At 43.5% G+C, this 13,482-nt stretch overlaps 1 protein-coding gene across 3 annotated transcripts in view; it reads left to right on the top strand.

Annotated features, from left to right (window-relative positions):
* LOC109640107 (protein FAM184A-like) overlaps positions 1-13,482 on the top strand; it is a 34,258-nt gene that overhangs the window by 7,095 nt on the left and 13,681 nt on the right. For all 3 annotated transcript variants that reach the window (XM_069521349.1, XM_069521350.1, XM_020103931.2), the window contains exons 2-14: positions 211-288; positions 1,992-2,126; positions 2,394-2,492; positions 3,806-4,012; positions 4,426-4,599; positions 4,827-4,988; positions 5,471-5,606; positions 6,178-6,359; positions 6,438-6,623; positions 9,193-9,315; positions 9,395-9,556; positions 11,805-11,926; positions 12,276-12,426. In XM_069521349.1, the coding sequence (XP_069377450.1) occupies positions 211-288; positions 1,992-2,126; positions 2,394-2,492; positions 3,806-4,012; positions 4,426-4,599; positions 4,827-4,988; positions 5,471-5,606; positions 6,178-6,359; positions 6,438-6,623; positions 9,193-9,315; positions 9,395-9,556; positions 11,805-11,926; positions 12,276-12,426 (1,917 nt within the window). The remainder of the gene's footprint in view (positions 1-210; positions 289-1,991; positions 2,127-2,393; positions 2,493-3,805; positions 4,013-4,425; positions 4,600-4,826; positions 4,989-5,470; positions 5,607-6,177; positions 6,360-6,437; positions 6,624-9,192; positions 9,316-9,394; positions 9,557-11,804; positions 11,927-12,275; positions 12,427-13,482) is intronic.

The raw sequence follows: 13,482 nt of genomic DNA, 5'->3' as shown, positions 1-13,482 counted from the left end.
ATACGAAGCATCATCCTCTGTCTGTGGATAACACTTCTCTTTAATCAAACCTGTTCCTCTCCTCTCTTGACGATACTGATATTCATTTTGTTGCAGGGCTGAGCGTCATTTCAGAACTATTGATCTGATATAGAAACAGTTCATCAGAGCGATCTCTCTCTCTCTCTCTCCCATGTTCACTCTGCCGTCTCTTCTTCTTCCTGTCTCCAGGTTATTTACGCTCTGAACACCAAGAACGACGAGCACGAGGAAGAAATCGAGTCTCTGAAAGAAGCTCACGAGGACGAGGTACGGACGTCACAGCATTTCAAACGCTTATGAATGTTTACAGCACCGGAGAATATGTCACTTTCAAACATCTTTAAACGGTCAAAGGTTTTCTCACTACTCCAGAAATCACTTGTCATGACATAGAAAGTTCATTTTACTCCTCAAGCCATTGATATATCACTGGTTTCCGTGGGGATATTTGGTTTCCTGAAGGAGTCTTTTCCTTTGCATGTTTAATTTTTTAAGGGACTCTTGCTGTGCACCAGTGGGTGATTCAGCGGCACAGTGCAATTTGGGTGTCAAGACTGACCTGATTTTTATGCTGTCTGCAGCCGCCTGCAGGGAGCAAGGTCGACTCTGCATTGTGCACACACAGCAAACGCAGATCCTAAAATCTTAACTTCTCAACTTGCAAACACATTGGCTAAGAAAATAAATCAGGCGTTTCCATTAAGGCAGCATAACGAAGAAACTGCGAACCCCCTGTAAAAATGTCAGCGTGAGCCCTTGTGAGAATACACAGGCCTCTGCTACTTTCTTCACATGCAAAAGGAAACTCTGGACCCAATTTTCGAACATTTTCCAGAGTTCATGTCTGGAAACACTTGTTTTTTCAGAACAGCTTCAATGCTGCTTTGCATTTAGTCTAAATCCTGACAGAAAATACTCCTTCAAGTGTTCAATTAGGGTTCAATCTAGAGACTGAAGACTCAATTCATTTTTATACCCATCACCCTTCTGCAATCATCGCATGCGAGCTGCTGCTGTAATAATATAAAGCCGCAGCATCTTTTGTATGAAAAAAGCTTCATTCACTTGTTGGATATCATAATTGATGTTGATGGGTAACAGCCAACAAACACACCCACCACCCACCAACAGAGTCAGAGTCCTGAATGCTTGTTATTTACTCTGCAGTTGATTTTCTCCTCTGATTTCGCTGTCGTAAAACAAATCTGGCTCCAGATTAAAACCAACAAGTTCATCGCAGGAGACCGAAGCTGATATGAAACCATTTGAAATGTGTTGATGTCATTGCTTTTAGAGAGCAGCTTTACTGTACCGTGTTCTGAGTGGGTAATTCAATTAGTGTTGCTTTCAACTGTTACATTTTGCGAGTGGGACTTTTCTCTGCTGCCAAGACACATTTCTTGGAGGCAGCAGTATTTTTCTGGCACCTACTTTTATTTATTTCTCTGTTTTGTCCCGTTAGCTTGTGTTCCCACCTACACTCTGCAAATCCTCTATGTTAAAGTGAGGAAGCAAAATCATTGACGTTCTAGGTCACATTATATTACGATGGAGTAATAGGGCCATGTTGACTAGAGTTAAAGAGTATATGTTGCTATTAAAGAAAAAAAATCTGACTTTATTCTCTCAATATTGCAAATGGTATTATTATTATTATGACGTAGTTTATTTTAAAATTACAACTTCTCTTATTCTTGTAATATTATAACTTTATTCTCGTAATATTATGACTTTGTTTTTTAAAATTACAACTTGATGTATTCTGGTAATATCACAAATTAATTCTGATAATTTTACAGCTTTACTCTCATAATATAACGACTTGATTATGAGAGTCAAGTTGTGAAATTACGACATTCTCAAAATCGAATTTCTTTTTCGGCTTCTATTGGCCCTAATGCATCTTGTACAATAGAAGATGTTTTGCACAAGCAGTGAAGGTGTTGGCTGTTTTGTGTTCTCCTGCCCAGGTCCAACACATTGTGACAGAGACCAGAGACAAAATCATGCAGTACAAGAGCAAGATGGTGGACGAGGCGGACCTGCGGCGGCGGCTGGCCAGTCTGGAGGAATCCGTGGACCTTCACGAACACATGAAGAGACAGGTCATTCACTGCTGCTGGGCACCATGGGGGGGGGGGGGGCTTCACTTGGGTCACTGTGTTGTGAAACATCTGTAGAGCTTTACAGATTTAGTTATCTTCACGTCATCAGCCGCCTTTTAGTGAAGTGAATTACAATCTGAGCTGAGCTGCGCGGCTTCCAATACTCTCGTGAAATATTATACACAGTCGTAACCGCACAACATTGGATTGTGTTGATATTGTGGGATATAATGTAATGCCGTTGTCGTGATGTTTTGTCGCTGTCAGGCTTTAGCTGAGTTTGAGATGTACAGACAGAGAATGGAGGACTCCCAGCTCTGCACCGAGGCCCAGCACACACAGAGAGTGGTTTCTATGAGCAGAGAGGTATGTCTTTACCACACACACACACACACACACACACACACACACACTGGAGATTCATTGGGATTCCCAGGCCCAGTTCATGAAATATTTAATACTACTCACTCTAGCAATGCGTAAAACAAAAATATCAGGTTTCTACCAGCAAGAAGATTGAATAGAGCTGCGACTCCAGTGTGTGTGTACTGCTTCTTTTGCATTGTTATATATTTCTCATATGCAGCACTTGTTACTCCGAGGTTTTGTGGATGTCCACGTGATTTCTCATCAACGGTGGCGTCCCACTCAGACACAACACATGCCAAGCTGTAGTTTCCCATCAGCCAGTTTTGATCTGGACAACAGCTTAACATGAAATGTCCTGTTACATAAACGTGGCAGGTTACTTACGTTATTTATGGCATATTTTTCCAGCTGAGTGAAGGTGTTGCAGGATTTGTTTGCTTGGATGATCATTGTAACATGTGTTAGACCTAGACTGTATTTCAAGATGGACGACGTGTCTCCACTTCCTCCTGTTGTACAAAAATGATATTTTGACTTTTTATTTTGGTCCATGTCCCATCCACTAACATAGAGGAGGCGGGGTTTATGACCTGTGCTGCAGCCAGCCACAGTCAAGATGATTTGTCTTCACTATTGGGAGCAGTCGCCCATCTTTATATACAGTCTATTAAAAAGTGATAATTGAATCTGATGTGCTTACATACATCATGTTTTATCATGCCATGCATCACATCAGGTCATGACACAGCATCATACACGCTTGCTTCTGTGGAGTCTGATGGCAGTGGGCGCAAATGACCATGTGAAGTGTATCTTGCTGCGATGAGCTAGAGGCTGAACCTGCTCAGCTCATCCTCACACCATCTGCGTCCGGATTGGTCTGCGTCCGCTTTGGTCCTGTCCCTCGTCTCTCCCTCTCTTTCCGCCACTGCCCTCACACTGTCTCGTCCCGGTTTGACTAAAGAGACGGCCTCTTTAGCAAAAGTCTGCTGGCGTCGCACATCATCACATCTCACGCCACATTTTTATGTCTCGTTTTTTCAACCTGTCTGTCTCATTTCTTTCACGTAACAGCAAACACGGTCAAGTTGCTTTGTTGCTGCCGTTCGCAGGCGTAGCTTTGAAACCACAAATTATGTGAAGGCATGTAAGTTAAAGGAATTCAATCATCTGCTCTTTTCTAATTATAACAGAGGGATTTTGAAGAGACGCTGCGAGCATTTAGCTTGGCACAGGTAGAGATTAGATTGGCAAACAACACATTCAACGATTCCAACGGACAAATAGAAAAATGTTTCGTGGTTTCATAGGTGGAGGAGATGCGTCGGGATTTTGAGGAGAAGCTGCGGTCGTTCAGCCAGGCTCAGGCCCAGTTTGAGGCTGATAAGCGGCGAGCGCTGGAGGAGCTGAGAACCACCCACCGCCAGGAGGTGGAGGAAATCCTCAACAACCAGCAGAACCAGAGCGCCACCTCCACTGAAGACCAGGAGAAACTGGCCGAGCTCCATAGACAAGAGGTGGGCTGAGAGTGAGAGAGAAAAGGAAGATAGATGTGTCTTTTTTGGAAGGACAAAACCTTTGGATTGAAGTAAATACAACAAGTTACTTGATGGGGTAGCTGCTGTGTCAGAGGCTTTTTAAATCTTCAGTTTCTGGCATGAAAACTGAAAAATGTAGGGTTGTTTTGGTGGCGCACTTGGCTTTTGAGTATAATGTAAACTTGAAGTGGTTAAAATCGGACCATGGACCTTTGTTGCATGTCATCCTCTTATTTTCTTCCCATTTTTTTATTTCCTATCAACTGTTTACTGTCCAAAATATAACAGCTTTCCCAAAGACTAATCCTTTAAAGCATAAAAAAGTTATTAAATATCCACAGAAGCCAGTATGTGTTTTGGCATCTGACATTGAAATCTGTCTGTCTGTGTAGGTGGAGGCGTTGATGGAGAGGGTGGAGGAGATAACGAAGGACAAGGTCCGTCTGGTGGAGGAGTACGAAGCCAAGCTGGCGAAGGCTCAGGAGTATTACGAGCGAGAGCTGGAGGCCATGAGGAGGACGCACCAGCTCACTACTGAGAACCTGCTGGCCTGGAAAAGGACGGAGGTGAAACCCCAGCACAGACTCACTGTAGAAAACAAGCAGCCGCATTTATTTAATGGAATACTGCACTGTTTTATGTTGTTCTCCTTTTCTTGAATTTTGTCATCTACAAACTTAAAAAATGTTTCTATAAATGTAAATGATTTATATTGATATTACTGTCCACACTACTGATGGTCTTGGTTTTTTATGTGTCGGAGTGAACGTGGTCATATTCTGCTGGTGTCCAGGTCGAGCTCCGTAAAGAGTTCCAGGCCCAGGATGCGGCGCTGCAGCGCTCACTGTCAAAGCTTAGGAGTGAGCTCCAGAAAGCTCAGGAGGAGGCAAGGGAGAACCGAGACAAGACCAACAGGCTGCAGACGTCACTGGCCAACGCTGAGGGAACAATCAAGGTGTGTGTTTGTGTTTGTGTGTGTGTGTGTGTGTGTGTGTGTGTGTGTGTGTGTGTGTGTGTGTGTGTGTGTGTGTGTGTGTGTCCATGCATGAACATGACGTTTTACTCTCTTAGATTGTTTTGTTAAACCTGATTATTACTTAGGACCCATTTCCTCTTGTATTTATTGTATTATTTCCCAACAAACACAAATAGTACGAGAGCCTCCTCTTCGTTACATTTGGGCTAAATTGGATGAACAAATGTTGCTGAAAACAGATAAAAGTAAAAGCTCTGGGGCAAAAAAAAAAAGTGGGAAATCTAATGTGGTGTGAGCTGATGGTCCTGCAGGCAAATCTGTTGAGTGGGACGAGCTGGAGAGGTTTATGTGACTCCAGGCTGTGGTGGGAGAAATATGACTGGGTGTTAAAACCCACATAATGTTGGATTGTTGGATATTTGTGTTTAGGAAGTGTTTATGTGTGTGTGTGTATGTGGCAGAACCTGCACAAGCAGCTGGAAGAAGCCATCCAGGACGGAGAGATCTGGGTGATGCAGCTGAAGGACACTGAGTATGAACTCGAGGGCAGCAGGGAGCGAGTGCAACAGCAGGCAACTGAAATCCTCCACAAAGCCAGTAAGAGACTCATTTTCTGTTCAGTTCAATGGTCACAGATGTGACTTGATGTGTTAAAGGAGTAACTTCATATACTCTCAACATTGTAACAATACAAAGAGGCAAAGTTTCCTTTTCCACTGTCATCTATTCTTATATTTTGTGGATTCCAACTCTTGAAGAAGCTCTGTCGACACATTACCCTCCACATCCTGCAGATCTGAAGACGCCCTCTGTGTCCACGCGGAGCCCCGTTTCCATGAACATTCAGCAAAAGAGCGCTTCTTGTTTGGAAAAAAAATGTTGTTCACTTAGAAAGCTGTGGATTAAACCTTTCATAATCCATTCACAAGATGAACATTTGTCATGTAAACTCTCCTCTGGCTTATTTTGAAACATCTGCTCCCTCTCCATTCTTTCCTCTTGTTTGTCATGTACCAGTTTTCTAGCTGTTTAACAAGCTGTGTTCCTTCCTCAGAGGAACGTATGAACAGCTTAACACAAAGCTGGGATTCTGTTTGTTCTGTCGTCTCAGCTGTGAAGTCATTACGATGCCAAATGTGCTGAATGAGTTGGATGTGACTGTTCCCAGGTCAGATCGGCTCATTGCAGGCCACCCAGATGTCCCACGAGGCAACCATCAGGAACCTGGACCAGGAGCAGAGTCGGCTGAAGGAGAAGATCAGCCGGCTGGAGGAGGAGAGGGAGGCGCTGCTCAACCAGAGCCAAGCTGCTAACGAACAGCACAAACAACAAGTGGTCAAACTAGAGCAGGTGCTTTTTTGTTTTTATCCACACAATTCCAGTTTGGACTCAAAGCTCACTAAAGCAGGCTTCTTCTCTCCTCCTCAGTCTCTGCGCGAGGAGCACCAGGGCTTTGAGAAGGAGCTCTCCAGACTCAGGGCGCACTACGAGGAGGAGACGCTGCGCTACAGGGAGGCGCAGGTCCGAGCGCTGGAGGAGATGGAGGAGAAGCACCAGGCCATGAGGGAGGAAGCCCAGCAGGAGAAGGAGGAGGAGAAGAATCTCCTCATGACGGTGAGTACAAACATTTTTGATAAAATACAGATTAGCTCTTATAGAATCACACACTGTGTTTTCTTTGTGTTATATATTACTCACTGCTGTGAATGCGTCAAACCCTCTGTCAGTGCAAAAAAAATCACAAGCTCAGCTCGAGCTGTTCTCTTCTCTCAATTTAAAAAAACAGGAGCAGAGGGAGCCGGAGATTTTGTATTTGTCGTAGTAGTACATTTATTAACCTTCTATATATTTACATATATGGACCCCAATGGTGAAAACACAGAAAAGGGCCAAAAGTGAAGTGACAAATTTCTTAGAATAAAACATTAATTACGACAAAACACAGCGGGATGTTGCTCTCAGGGTTTTTTTCTCTCTCTCAATTAAATTCCCTCCTCGGAGCAAGTGTCCTGGGCTGTTTAAAAAAATATGTATCTCCAAGAAAAGAGAGCCACCCCCCTTCGAGTGACTGCACACATTTAATTAGGTCAACATTAAGACTTAAGACGTGGAAACAACATCACTATCTCCCTGTATTTCACTGTGCGTCCTTCATTTTCTCATCAAATGCCCCCCCTCTCTTTCATCCTCCAGGCTTTTCTTTTTTCTCCTCTTTCTCCGTCCTCCGTCTTTGAGTTCAAAGTTGCTGCGCAGCGGGAATACCAATGTCCTCGTTGCCGAAGGAGCAAGAAGAACGTAATCAAATTAGGCAGGTTAAATTAATTGACCCTGATTCGTTCACCAGCTACAACGTCGCATTACCGAAAAACAAATAGTTTAAAGCAGGAAGGAGGAAGCGACTTGATGCCTCAGTGTGCCGCCATTTTTCGGTCGGCGTGGGCTGTGAGCAGCTGCCACCATTCACGCTGCACCCTGGGAAAATCATCAGTCAACAATGCGGCTGATTTCTGCAGATGAAAGTGTGACATCGACGTAGGAGGGAAACTAAACCCTGACTCACAGCTACAGCCATTCAGAGCTGAGCATGATGGGTACTCCAGTAGTTGAGGAATGTACCACAGTGAAAAGAAACAACATAAATCATTTGGCAATATTTCAAACTAGAACAGAGCGTAATTTACCTCCACCAAGGCCCAACAGTCGTCTTGAATTAATTCAAGTTTCAACAAATTTTGTTCATCAAGACCCAGGTTTTATTCAGTGAAAATGGCAAAATACACACAAATCTTGCAATGTTAAAGAAAGCGGGAACATTTAAGAGTGGATCCTGTCATCTGATTGGGTAACAATAGTATTATTTTGCCATAGAACAGTAGGTGAGGAGGAGCGCTTGATTTACAGTGCATTATAACTCATTTATTCATGCTTATGTGGCTCCACCTGCACTCAACGTAATTCACGTTTATTTTCTCCAAAACTATTTCTTTAAAATTCCAGCTAAAATAAAGACATATTTTCTGTATCAGTTCTCAAGTTTTAAACATTTTTTTTCTCTCTGTGTGTATCCCCATATGTCTTCTCTTTCACATCATGTCTCAACTTTCAATGCTGTTTGAAGCTGACTGCTAATTGACTGCTTTTCATTGACATTAAACCCTGCCTCAAAGCCAAGTGACAGCGCTGTGTGTGTGTGAGAGAGAGAGAGAGCATGTGGGTGTGTGTTTATAGATCCCCTGAAAGAAAGGAAGAGAAATGGAGAGAAGGAATTACAGAGGGGGAGGTGAAGAAAGGAGATATTATGTAAGCCGGAGCAGTGCTGTGCTTCATCTTTAGAGAAACCTCTGTTTTTATTGGGAGCGAAATTAAAGATGATGCAGGACGACAACTCGGGTGAAACAGAGAAAACGACAGAACTGGTGAAAGGTGACTGTGACCTTATATGAGTCTGGAGATAAATGTGTGTGGACTGAAACTGCACTCGTTGGAGGCGTACAATCACAGAATGGTAATTCTATTCTACTCTTGTTACAGTAAAAAGAAAATAGCAAAGAATAAAGTAGTGTCTTTGGATGCTGTGCTGTTTATGGAGTGTGACTAAACTGCTGCAACAGAACACAATGACTTTTTATTTCATAAGATATATCCACCAAAGATTTCAGAGCGAGGGATGAATAGAAACGAGAGAAATAGTCTAAATATAGGAAGAAAAGGGGAATTTCACAAGATCAATTCCGAGTGGCCCAGAAAGGCTTTCTTGCTGTGGTGTAAGGATTATAGAAACTGGTTGGTTTTCACTAGATGGCCTTTTAAGTTGAAATGACAACCCACGTGTCCCTCCCTCATTCAGCGGCCATGCTACACACCCAGCAGCTGCCACGACACTATATTAAGGCACAAATGGGATTTACTGTTCTGTGGCTTCCCAACGCTCTCCTCCGTTTTTAAAGATTATACTTTCAGGGTATTTCGCTATAAACTCCTTTGGAACTGTATTCCTGTTACTGCAAAAGGGTCATCATGCTTTAATATAAACACACTTATTTGCAAGTACATGAATGGGTTCTTTGTAAGGCAAGGTATTGGAATATAAAGTTTTAAAACCTTGCCAGAATTTCTAATCAATCCATTCTGTCCTTCCTCTTCTGCTAATCCATCCCTCCACTTCCTCCTTTTGCTCCTGCAGAAAATGAGTCAGGAGTTTGAGATCAAGCGTTTGTCGCTGGAGGAGCAGCGGGACCGTCTCCAGCAGCAACTGGACAACCTGAAGGAGGAGCTCTCGGCCAAACTCAACATGGCCAACCAGGAGGTACGAAAAGTTTGGTCGGCTCTTCTTGAAAACATGATCAATCTCATTCTACGTTCTAAACCTCTGGCGACCCCCTCAGGTGTCCCACTTCCAGGAGCTGGTGAGGGAGGGGCAGCAGAACCTGGGCTCGGCTCAGACGCAGATCAGCTGTTTGAAGGAGACTCAGGAGAAACTCAGGGTAGAACTGGATGCGACCAGAGCCCGAGTCCGAGAGACCAGTAACCTGCTCACTGACCTACAGGTGAGGAAACTGGTGGAATTATTAGAATTTGAGCTGTAAATTAAATGGTTACAAGGGTTATCCTTCCACGAACTGTTGGATTGTGGGTAAGCTTCCATATCAAAATGTGTCCTAATCCAGAAAAATCGAACCCTACTCAACCTGAACCCGACAGGTTTTCTATAATTTCAACCAAACCCTTATTTTTTCCCCAGACTGCCAATAGGACCATGCACAACCACAACAGATTTCTGTCCGTATCAACACTCTGTTCCGTATTCAGTTGAGCAAAGTGGTTTTCAAATGGGATCCTGGGTAAAGTAAATAAATAATAGTGTTTGGAAGATGCTGTCCGTCTATTCATTCAGGTGATCAGGGAGCTTTACAGACAGCCAGTCACCCACTCTGTTAGTCTTTGCTTAGTCATTCAATGTGACAGTCAGCCAGCAAGTGTGTCAATCACACACCGCAGCCGAGCATTAACCTGCCGGCCAATCCAATTCAACTCTTCAACTGTCTTTAAGCTTAATGTTGGTGATGTCAGGAAGGGACAGAGGCACACAGAGGAAATGAGAAAGAGAGAAGGAAGGAGGGATGGAATAGAAGAGAATATAGACGGATGGATGGAAGGATGGAGGGCTGGGAGAGGACATTGTGAAAGCAGGGTTGGAGAAGAATGCAAGGCCAGCTGTGAGTTCATGATGATGAGCCTATTATGAGTTGAGTGGTCCTGAGATTGAAGAGCTGGTGTGAGACGCAGGAAGAGTGTGTGTCTGAAATTGGCTGAATCTTTTTTTAATTTCTAATTTGTATCATCACTATTATTATTATTACTCTTAATATTAAGAATAATGTTTGCTAATACTGGTAAAAAAGCCACAGTACTTTGAAAACTCCCAATGAAGACAATTGAAATCATCACTGTGGCTGTAAAATACTAAATATCCAATAATAAGCCGACAATGCAAACATGAACACAGACGAGGTTAAAAAGTCAAATATATGAGAAACTCCAATGACTAATACAAGACGGAGCGATGGCTGATGAACGATGCAGCAGACAGAGCGACTGAATGAGGAGCTGATAATTACATAAAACTGTGAAGTGGCGCTCTTTGCTTTTCCCACCAGCTCGTCTATAAAAAGACTCAGGATTGTATCTTTCACTCGCAGCCCGAGCGCCGCTTCCAATCTAGACCAGCCATTGTTCAGCGGGATATGAACCCTTGAATACCTCGTTATGCTCTAAAAGGATCGCCGAAAGAACCGAGAACACGTAGAGACAGAGTCGGTGTAGAGACACGTCTTTGTGTCTTTGTTCCACTTGTGACGATAACGCATCGCTGATTGTCAGGTGCATGCTTTTATATTTGTGTGTTGAAATGGTTGACTGTAAATAAAGATGGATGACGTGTCTTCAGTTCCTCCTGCCGTCCAGAAATGTTTGTTTGTCTGATAGTTGGCAGCATAACCAAAACTAGGCGACGGATTTGCATCAAACTTGGTGCAGATCCAGATTTTGCCATTAACATTATTTAACATTATCTCAGAGAATAATAAATGGATCTTGATGAAAAACGGATATTTATGAATGAATTCAAGGGTTCTGTGAGACGTGATTGACAGTTTTTTTCAACCTTCTGCCAAAAGGAAAGTTGTCTCTCTTTGCACACAGTTTTCGTCTGGATTTAAACTGCTCAAACTTTCCTCCCGGAAGCCGAACACGAGAGCTCTCAGGTCTTTTTCTTTTTTAATGAGGTCGTCAGCAGATCAACCCCGGAGCCTTTTCGAGCAGCTGCAAACGGGTGACCTGGTGAAGTTAGCTTCTGCCTCGAAAACCTGCGCCTTACAAATGGCCCGTAGCTGTGGCATTATAAATAGACATGGATGTGGACACGATGACTCACCCAACTCTCGGCTACTGAAGTGCTGCATCTGGCCAGGGATGGAAATTTGAGAAGATTTTCTCTGTTATTGTTAAGGGCTCAGGACTCTTTCAGCAACACTTTGGGTCATATTTCCCATATTCCAACCTAAATTGTGATCAATTTCTTAACACTTTTGTCCTCAGGTAGTGATTTAAAAGAAAGATTTGAGTGGAGGGGGCTTCCATGGCTTTTTGACCAGTCAGCCAGAAACATCCTGGTGCCTGAAGGGTGGAACGAAGGCTGGAAAAAGTCTGAAAAAGAATGAAAAAGATGAAGCAGTCTGATGGTACGGACCAGCGGAGCATTTTGGCTAAAGTCTGTGTACATGTTTGTGTTTGCAGGAGGAGATCGAGACTCAGAAACAGCAGCATGAGGCCCGAGTGATGTCCATCAGAACAGAGGAGAAACAGAAGATGGACAAGATGGCAGACGACCTGGACCAGAGATGGAGGGATGCACTGCGGTAAAAGAAAAAGACAAGAAAAATCCTCTCTCTGTCCTCACATATCTCACACTGACAACTTATCAGTGTCACTCCGTCATGTTTTGCTCCTTCCATTTGTTTTCTCGTTCATCTCTCGCCCCCTCTCCGTCACAATCACACTTGTTATCAGCGAAACAAGTGGAATTTGTTTTGCCAAAAAACACTCATGGATATTAATGGAGGGATGACAAAATAACGAGGGAGGGAGCAAGCTAATTGAGGCGTGCAGTATTTACAGATATCCTCTAAGCAGGACAAAATGCAGCAGAACGAGGATGCTGGCAGGATAAATGATAATTCCACCAAACTGTGTCTGTGATCTCTGCAGGGAAGAGGTGCGTCTGCTAAAGGAGGAGCTGACCGAGGAGTACGAATCCGACAAGCAGGCGGCGGTGACTCAGCTCTCCCAGCAGAAAGAGCTGGAGATGATGGCGGCAAGAGAGGGCTGGCAGAGGAAGGTGGAGGACCTGCTGGAACAGGTGAAACACACACTTTGGACTTCCTTAATAGATATTCGGCTTATAAATGATTGTATGCACGACTCAGTTCACACCAGGATGTAAATTATCAAAAGGTAACAGGTGCATGTTCAGAGCTGGTAGCTGTTTTATATCAAGACATGGTTTTAGTTTGCTTTCGCTGAAAACGTAACTAATTTTAACCAGTTTTAAAATATATCTACTATATTCACATGGCACCGGAAATGAGTTTCAAATCAATATGAGAAAAGGAATACATTATATGAATTCCTGGAGAATCTCTGTGATCGGAAGGAAAACTTGAACCACAAATTTGCAGCATTCCAATAGTAACTCATCCTGACGGTGCTGGAGCAACAATGGAGGAGGCTGCAGAAGCATTTTAGCTCAGACCCCTTTATTCTAAAACTTCCTCTGCTGCACAAAAGAGGAATGGTTTGCAGACAGTTATTCAAAGCGTCTCTTCACTGACAAGCTTGTTACGTCAGGAAGATTTTTTACCTACTTCAGGGAAACTTTCAGATAAAATAACAAATACAGGATGCCCGAGAGAACAAACTACCCAAAACAAAAAGAGCAGAGAGAAGCACGGGGAGCTGTTGTGGCTGTTCTGTGTTTTACTTTTCGGTTGACAGGGTTTTTAAATCTCTAAATCCAAAAGCTACAGCATAAGGTATGGACCACATGCACGCCAGGCTGCATCGAGCACAGTCTGCTGTGTTTTTCCATCCAACACCTGGTGCAGGCAGGTGCACTATCTGTCACATGCACATACATCATCTGCTTTTAGAGGCTAATAAATGTGTTCTTGATGCGTGTTGTTCTAGTTCTGTGACGAGTGGTGGTAGAAAAGCTTCCTGTTTCAGCTGCTCAGATCAGGAATTTAAGATCTGTTGTATCAACAGTGAGAACCATTCAACACCGCGCTGAAAGCTCGGGCGCTCGTCTACTCACGCTCACGCGGCTGACAGTGCCGAGCAGAGTGCCCCCTGGGTAATTCAGAGCTCAGCTGAGTCACAATTGAAACCTCAAAGAGGCTCGTCCTGATTTTGCCAA

This window comes from Paralichthys olivaceus, chromosome 24 (assembly GCF_024713975.1).
Source record: "Paralichthys olivaceus isolate ysfri-2021 chromosome 24, ASM2471397v2, whole genome shotgun sequence".
Classification (NCBI taxonomy): domain Eukaryota; kingdom Metazoa; phylum Chordata; class Actinopteri; order Pleuronectiformes; family Paralichthyidae; genus Paralichthys; species Paralichthys olivaceus.
Note: the sequence above shows the minus strand (reverse complement) of the source record. Positions and strands in the feature narration are given on the sequence as shown.